Source organism: Bradysia coprophila (genome assembly GCF_014529535.1).
Source record: "Bradysia coprophila strain Holo2 chromosome X unlocalized genomic scaffold, BU_Bcop_v1 contig_12, whole genome shotgun sequence".
Taxonomy (NCBI): domain Eukaryota; kingdom Metazoa; phylum Arthropoda; class Insecta; order Diptera; family Sciaridae; genus Bradysia; species Bradysia coprophila.
The window spans coordinates 7,305,288-7,312,724 of NW_023503293.1; the positions used below are offsets into that span (position 1 = coordinate 7,305,288).

Genomic DNA, 7,437 nt, shown 5'->3' on the forward strand with positions numbered 1-7,437 from the left:
CATGGTGGGTTTAACTTTTCTTCAGGGAATGACAATTATATTTTCTCCCCATCTGAAGAGAAAGGTCTGAAAATATACAAATCTCGCCAGAATAGAAGGTTAGCTCGCATAGAATGCGTTTTTTTATGTAGATGGCAGCACGGATTTTCCGATGTACCAATGCATGTCGCCAACTTGTAAAAATAAAAATTCAAAACCCATTGCCGATCGGTGGCGACTCGCTCGACGAACGAATAATCAGAGAAAAAATTCCTTACTCTATTGTCATCAGACATATTATTAGAGCTTTTTGAGTCGAAAAAAATAAGGTTAACCGATGCAAAAAAATGGGAAATTTATGGCCAGAGAAGAGTGAGGCTTGCGAATCGCTCGAGGTAGAATTTCCTTTTTTTTGCAGAGGTAGACAAATAACTATTTCATGTGTGCGGTTACGTGATTAAACTTATTTCCTCGACTCAAAAGGCCCTAATGTTATAACAGAACGCCCTAATGTGAAGTGTAGGAGTGGACGTACTGGTAAAACAGCTGAAGCAAAGTTATACACAAATATCTATGCAAAGTTCTTACCAGATCTCATCGCTTATTATCAATGCTGTCACTAAAAACTTCCTTCAATTCTTTTTGTCTACACCTTGCAATAGCGCTTTGTAGAACAATGTCTTAAAATGTCCTTTAAGATCTTCATCTTTCCAGTTCCTTGGTATGGAAGTTCTTGCAGCTTTACTCGAACATAATTAACACGTAGTGGATAATGATCGAGCAGGCACTTTAGGCACGCCGGAAAGTGCTAATGGAGTCGAGGAATACCTCCAAATAAATTTATAAAAATCAAAAGTCAAATATTTTATTTTTAGAAATTTATTTGGAGGTATTCCTCGACTCCCTTAGCACTTTCCGGTGTGCCTAAAGTTGATGAGTCGCAACAACCGGCAACCTGTTAAATTTTGTAAATTCGGAGACCACTTTGTGTAGAAATAACTGCAGTACCATGACGATGATATTAACAATAAATTGGACCAGTCATTCGTTCCGAATGTAAATTTATTAAATTAAAATTCTACTTAGACTTAGACATTCGTTTCATCGCAAAGTTCGGTACTGTTGAAACTCTAGCGTCGAGAATGGACCATATTCCTCTAGTAAATAATTTCGACCTTCGATCGGTGAATGAATTTTAATCTGTCTCATGTGAGTATCACGACCATTCTGATGATTCGATATGACGGCTATTTGAATCATGAACGTACGTATCGGTTGCTCTCGAATATCTTCGATGGGAATCACCACCCAGCCTGATTATGGCGGATAAAGCGAATTAAATACAGTCAAGCAAACAGTGAGCTATTCACAAACCTGCCGGCTCATTCAGTTCGACAATTTCGATTTCTTGCAGGTCGTTGAAGTGCGTTCCCGATCGAATTGAAATTTTGCTTGGGGTATAACTTTCGTCCAGCTTGTAGTCGGTGTAGATGTAAATCTGGTTTATTGTAGTTTTTCGTTGAAATTGTATGTTGACAAGATGCGGTAATTGACCGTCCGATTGCCAGTACGTGTCCATACAATTATCACGCAATTGTTCGACTCCAAAACCTGGACATTTTATGTAAATCAAAAAAAGAATTGTTCTCGTTTGCTACCGGAATAAACATGAACAGACGACAGCGAAATGAATGTTTTAGCCGGTATGTACCTGGTTTGCATGACGACAGACTCCAAACGGCTTGCGACCCCACTTCTCGAACGATCCCGGCACGCTCCTCATTCACCGGATCTTCATCACCACCAGTTTTTGCACTCATTTGTGGTAAATTCACGATTTGTTTTGGGTATAAATTAGACACAAATCCTGCCAATGTTTACGTTTTACGTTAATTTTTGAAACGGTGTGAGCGGTCAGTTTCAGTGTTGCCAGCCAAATTGTCCAAGAGCTGGTAAAGTTGGTATTTCAGGGATAAAGGTAGAACTGTATGTTGTCGTTTTACTCGAGGCAATAAACTTTAGGACCTTTAGCGGCCTGTATGGCTGACAAAGAACGACAAGACTTATTTGAAAGAGTGAAGGGATGCTTTGTTCAACAATAACGTTACGTCACCAGAATGGTAAATCCTTTGACAGCAACGACATCAACAATGTAATTTTGCGGCGACTCATCGCGCAACGTGTGACTGTCATCGCTGTATGTTATTCCTTTTTTAAATGCCAGTTTTTGTGTACTTTGTTTTTGGTTAAAGCGACAATATTTTAGTCGAACCCGTCGAACCAAATGTTTAGAGCCTAAATTAGATGTAAGATGAGTGAATATGTGTTATGTTGCGTTTGTCTTGTAAAAACCGATGATAGTGTCCTCGGCCTGTTCGACAAATGTGCTCGAACTGACACTTTCCTGTGGAAGATTTTGTTTGATGTTATTGGTGTACCGCCTGACACGTACCGCCTCAAAGATGATATGATATCGGCATCAAAGATATGCAGACCGTGTTCACGCCGGCTAACTGAATCGTACGAATTTCGGAAATCGTGCCAAAGGAACTGGGATAAATTAATGTTGATGACGAACGGTTGGTTACGGTCACATACAGACGTTTTGTGGCTGATGAGTTAACAATCCGGACGACACGTTGTAGTACAATTTGGTCTCATTTCCATTTCAGAATTTATTTGCAGAGAAGAACAGACACCGCCCGATCTTTTCAAATTTAAATGCAACCATTGCGAGTCATCGTTCAGTGAGTCGGTCGTTGATCAGTTTTTGTTTTCTGAACTATTGGCACCAATTTCTCAATTTCCTTCTGTTTCTAATGAAGGACTCGAATGCAACTTAAACATTCACATCGGTGTCAACCATTCGAACGAACGTAGTAATGGCATGACCAACGAACCAATCAAAGATGAATCGGAGATGATGGCTCAGCATATCGAAGTATGGATTGAAGAACAGAGAGATGAAATCGGTATGTTGTATGGTCACTTTTCGGTCATCTAGAGATTTCAATCATTTTTTTTTCGAACAAACAGGCGAGAACAAGATACCTGAACTGGACGTGACGAATCCAATTGAAGAGATCGAAGATGTTGCAGGCAACAATGACGTAGCTAAAAGAAAGGAAACGAAATCGAAAAGGAGTGTGGAGAGACGGATAAAACTTGCATCGAATCATCGAAGTAGATTGAAATTGAAGAATTCTGAAAAACGGAAAGATTTCAAATGTTTGGATTGCGGTGAGGCGTTCACATCGTCGAAATTGTAAGTTGTGTTTCAGGCCGAAGTTACAACTATAAATACCTGTTGTCGGTACGATCTTTTACCGATTGAACCGGCAGCAAGTGAGTCTCTTCCGTTACAAAATCTTTCAATTTACCGCTCCGCTTCAGCTTAAAATCACACATCCAAAATGCCCACTCACAAATCCCACCAGTCACCAGAAAACGGCGGGAAAAGCAATCCGAACCACGGCTATGTCCGATTTGCGGTAAATCATTCAATGCCAAAAATGAAAATGGATATCAAAAGCACATGTTCCACCACGATCCGTCCATTGGCAAAATCAAATTTTATCAGTGCGAATTGTGTGGTAATTTCTGATGCAAATCAAACTGTTCGAACTGTTGGGAATCCAATTCTTGATTTTAGATCGAAAATTTCTGGGCAAACGATCCCTGGAGGAGCACATTAACTATCACCTGAACATTCGCAAATACCAATGTGAAGTGGAAACGTGCAAAAAATCATTCATCTACGAGCAGTCGTACAAAAACCATAAGAAACTCCACCTGGGCAAAGACTTTGAATGCAGCCTATGCGGCAAACAATTCATCACCTCCACAAATCTGAAATATCATTTGACGCGAGCGCATCAAGGGGTGAAAAAATATGCATGCAACCAATGTGATAAAAGCTACTTTACGCTCCAGCACCTGAAAGTGCACCAACTGTCCCATCTGGAGAAAAAGGCGTACACGTGCGACGTGTGCAACCGGGGCATAACTCATTATGCGAGCCTATTGTCGCATATGTTGCTGCACACAGGAAAGCCGTTTCAATGCGATCATTGCAACATGGCGTTTACGCATCGCTGGAGATTCGGTAAACATTTGGCGGATAGGCATAGCATCTTTGAGATTCCGAAGAAATATGCCAGAAAGATGGCGGAAAAATTGATCGCTAAGGATGATGGTGGGCAAGTAGTTCAGACAGTAGACACGACAACTGTTGATCCATGAATAAAACGGGAAAGAATCTTATTTTTATACTCAACCGTCTATTTGTCTTGGACGTCACCTACGTAACGACTGTACGACCTCCTGGATGGCATCCAATGTCCTACAGATTTTTCAAAGCTTTCGGTGGTCTAACGCTTATAAACTGAACCGTTCCCTCCATTAGAATTGCATAGATTCTCTAACTATTCCATACACAACCAGCGCCCTTTCAATGAAAACAGGTTCGGGCGTTCTTTACCTTTTCATTTAAAAATTTATTTTTCAGTCATTTTAGTCCACGCTGTCGACACTTTTCGTTGCGTGTGAACTATCGTTTCTCTTCATTTTATTTGTTATTGGACTGTGTTTTGGAGGAATACGAGCGAGTCTCTTGAGTGAAATCGGTTTGAGTACGGCAGGTAAAGATGGCGGCACTCTGCTTATGTCGAAATCCTGATCGACTCGATTGACAACTTTTTGTCTGCAACAAAAAATTTTCGTTATGAACTGTAATTAACTGTGGCACTGCTAGAAACGTATACCTCTGCTCCTCGCTCGTCACATATAAATCATCCGGCTTGTGATGAAAGTTATGTACATTGTAGGCTTTGCTGTTGTAAAAGATCGCTTCACACGCACGACATTTGATAATGCCATCGGTAGGAGTAGTCGATTTTTCTTCGACTGTGTGACACACGTCCAGATGTTTCTAAAATTCAGAATTGTGTAAAAATTCAACTTCCATACATCCTGAGCAGTAGCCCTTACCATTAAATTAAACTTGACCATGTACTCGTTGCCACACAGATGACAGTAGTACAAAGTGGTAACTTCACCCTGATTGTTGAGTTTGACTTTCTTGGACGCAGGAGGTAGAATTATGATATTTTGCAGTCGCTGTTCCATTTGATGGGCTCCATTCTCGTGGAATTTTACCGCTTCCAAAGTGGAAAATGACACCGCACAGAATTTGCAGAGAAACGAGCGATTTTTGTCATTGTCGGTTCGTTGTGTTTGCGGTTTCTTGTGCTCAACTTGATTGTGCTGTTCCAATGCCACCTGCACGAATTTCACATTTTGTCTTAACGGATTCTAGGTAATCGCCTTGAACTTACCTTGAGCGGGAAAAGTTTGCCACAATCGGAGCAAAAGTAGTTTGTACTCTCGTAACGATGCTTTCGGAATTTGTGCTCAATGGCCTTGGATATGGTGACAAACACCTCGGTGCACCATTCACATTGGATCAGATCCGACGATTGATCTTTGATCGGAATTTTTGCCTCTGAAAATGTTCCAATTTGTTTCCGTTCACCGTGTTTTCTATCGATAAAACGATTCAATCGAACCTCGAAACAGTATATGGAATTTAAGATGACCACTTTACCTGAAATGTTCGATCATGAAGCTGTGTTCGGAAAATTTCTCTTCACACAAAACACATTTGTAAAGCTTTTTCTTGTCGTTACTCTTCTTATCAATCGAGTGGCCTTGGGCTCTGTTAACTGCTTCATTTTTTACCGTATTTTTTGCGGGCTTTGTGACTGATTCAACTGATTTCTTCATTGTAGTTTATAAGGAACAAAATTTCGCCTGTAATGTCAAAGTTATCTGACCATACTCTATGTTGTCATAAGCTAAATTCAGTACCCGCACGACAGAGTATAGCTTAGCTAGCAATCAAAGAAGTTAAGAAACAATTTTTTTCAAATCTTTCGACGAAATAATAACCATAGGGTAACCTTACGATTGAAGCGATTCGAGCAGAAAAAAAAATCAATCAAATGTCAGTCAAAGTTTTCAGAGTTGCCAGTTCATGAATCTACCAGTGGACAGTGTTGTTGGCTTGGTGCGCTTGTTGTATGTAAATATGACGGAAATTTCAATTTTTTGATTCTCCTACAGCCAGTAGACTTTATGAAAAATACAATTTCGTATCTTTCAACCGCTTGCGCATTGGTCTATTTTGAAACACATTTTACTGTAATAGGCGTGAGTGTGTTGGTGCGTGAGTCATAATAACTTGCCTTGTGGTACTTGTCAAAGTATTTGCTTCTCTTTCAACATCTTACGTTGAGAGCGAGAGGACCGAAGACCAGTTTATTATAACTTGCCTTGGGGTACTTGTCAAAATATCTCTTTCTCTTTCACCCAGAAAAATGATAAGTTGGTAGGCCTGTGTATGTAACTTTCTGACATTTTCTGCCATAGAAGCCAACTGTCATTCCAATGTACTTTCTATCTCGCCACATAACACATCTAACACTCTATTAATGAGACCATGGCTTGACTTGTCTAACGCCAACATGAAAGCAAATTTTATTCTGCCAAAACTTTTACAATATTTTTCAATATTCAAAAAGGCTGTCAAGAGACTGTCAGGAGACTGTCTCTTTTTTAGAACTTTCATTTACTAACACATATAAATAATTACAAAGGCACATCGGAGCCATGTCATAACATAGCCGATTGTTGTTGTTGCTGCTTTAAATTTTATGTGAATTTTGTGGATTTTCATTTCAGTTTTAAAAATAAAAAATTGCGTTTTTTTTTCATATGTTGTTGAAGGATTATCTTCCTAAAATAAACCTATTTTAGGAAGATAATCCTTCAACAACATATCAAAATAAATTATAAATGATTGCTGTTTCCTGACTAATTTCCAGTTTGAAGTAATCAAGCTGATTCCAAGTATGAAAGAACTGAGAATTACTGTACTAGGTAAGCCACTGCCATTGCTACCACTTTGGCATAAAAGAAATTGAACAGAAAATTTGCCATTAGACGAGATAAATCATTGCTTGCATATGTAAAAAGTTCAAAATTTATATGTTCTGCAAACGTTACCTGGGAGGAAAGAACAATTTTAAAAGCGGATTCTAACGCACCCATTTTCATATTATTTTGACAAAAATAATGAGTATGTTCAAGATAAATCGACAGGTTTTGAAGAATAGGCCATACCTGGTATGTACATTCATTGCTGAAATGTAGACAGCCTAGATAGCCAAAGCAGAATGCCGATCTATCTCGCATAATGTCAAAAATCTCTCGATTTAAATTCTCTGACCTTTCCTTTCAGAGATTTTAGTTTAATCAATCTCAAGATCCTCACAGTTCAACAACCTGATTCTAACTTACATCTTTCCAAGGATTGAAGTGAATTTTAGTGGAATTTTTGGAATTGTGTGTATCCTAACGTCACTTTCATAATACTCAATTCTTTATTTCATTTAATTT

General features: G+C 39.1%; 3 protein-coding genes across 6 annotated transcripts; 1 reads left to right on the forward strand and 2 right to left on the reverse strand.

Annotated features, from left to right (window-relative positions):
* Window positions 1–1,023: 1,023 nt before the first annotated feature.
* On the reverse strand, window positions 1,024–1,918 carry LOC119067411 (anaphase-promoting complex subunit 10). The gene is made up of 3 exons (XM_037170358.1): window positions 1,691–1,918; window positions 1,354–1,590; window positions 1,024–1,292 (listed from the first exon to the last, which is right to left on the reverse strand). Exons 1-3 carry the CDS (start codon window positions 1,797–1,799, stop codon window positions 1,081–1,083), a joined length of 558 nt encoding a protein of 185 aa, XP_037026253.1. The 5' UTR covers window positions 1,800–1,918; the 3' UTR covers window positions 1,024–1,080.
* Window positions 1,919–2,179: 261 nt separating this feature from the next.
* LOC119067410 (zinc finger protein 227-like) lies at window positions 2,180–4,255 on the forward strand. The gene is made up of 6 exons (XM_037170357.1): window positions 2,180–2,558; window positions 2,652–2,726; window positions 2,805–2,951; window positions 3,016–3,244; window positions 3,373–3,572; window positions 3,632–4,255. Exons 1-6 carry the CDS (start codon window positions 2,291–2,293, stop codon window positions 4,219–4,221), a joined length of 1,509 nt encoding a protein of 502 aa, XP_037026252.1. The 5' UTR covers window positions 2,180–2,290; the 3' UTR covers window positions 4,222–4,255.
* A 204-nt stretch (window positions 4,256–4,459) lies between these two features.
* On the reverse strand, window positions 4,460–6,033 carry LOC119067413 (zinc finger protein Xfin-like). 4 transcript variants are annotated; one of them, XM_037170366.1, is made up of 7 exons: window positions 5,929–5,990; window positions 5,848–5,870; window positions 5,585–5,790; window positions 5,316–5,520; window positions 4,969–5,259; window positions 4,743–4,909; window positions 4,460–4,681 (listed from the first exon to the last, which is right to left on the reverse strand). In XM_037170366.1, the coding sequence occupies exons 3-7, from the start codon at window positions 5,761–5,763 to the stop codon at window positions 4,492–4,494; spliced, it is 1,032 nt and encodes a 343-aa protein (XP_037026261.1). In that variant the 5' UTR covers window positions 5,764–5,790; window positions 5,848–5,870; window positions 5,929–5,990; the 3' UTR covers window positions 4,460–4,491. The 4 variants fall into 4 exon arrangements, with proteins under 4 accessions (XP_037026261.1, XP_037026259.1, XP_037026258.1 ...); XM_037170364.1 differs by having other exon boundaries at window positions 5,585–5,870; window positions 5,945–6,033; XM_037170363.1 differs by having other exon boundaries at window positions 5,585–5,870; window positions 5,929–6,000.
* Window positions 6,034–7,437: the final 1,404 nt, after the last annotated feature.

Bases quoted from the DNA above. Each gene is read 5' to 3' on its own strand.
- LOC119067410 (XM_037170357.1), top strand. From the start codon at position 2,291: ATGAGTGAATATGTGTTATGTTGCGTTTGTCTTGTAAAAACCGATGAT. The intron at 2,559-2,651 runs GTTGGTTACGGT...TTTCCATTTCAG, and splicing joins ATTAATGTTGATGACGAACG to AATTTATTTGCAGAGAAGAA. The intron at 2,727-2,804 runs GTGAGTCGGTCG...TTTCTAATGAAG, and splicing joins CCATTGCGAGTCATCGTTCA to GACTCGAATGCAACTTAAAC.
- LOC119067411 (XM_037170358.1), bottom strand. From the start codon at position 1,799: ATGAGTGCAAAAACTGGTGGTGATGAAGATCCGGTGAATGAGGAGCGT. The intron at 1,591-1,690 runs GTACATACCGGC...TAAAATGTCCAG, and splicing joins TCTGTCGTCATGCAAACCAG to GTTTTGGAGTCGAACAATTG. The intron at 1,293-1,353 runs GTTTGTGAATAG...CGCCATAATCAG, and splicing joins CGAACTGAATGAGCCGGCAG to GCTGGGTGGTGATTCCCATC.
- LOC119067413 (XM_037170364.1), bottom strand. From the start codon at position 5,763: ATGAAGAAATCAGTTGAATCAGTCACAAAGCCCGCAAAAAATACGGTA. The intron at 5,521-5,584 runs GTAAAGTGGTCA...TTTTATCGATAG, and splicing joins TTCATGATCGAACATTTCAG to AAAACACGGTGAACGGAAAC. The intron at 4,682-4,742 runs GTATACGTTTCT...TTTTTGTTGCAG, and splicing joins GTGACGAGCGAGGAGCAGAG to ACAAAAAGTTGTCAATCGAG.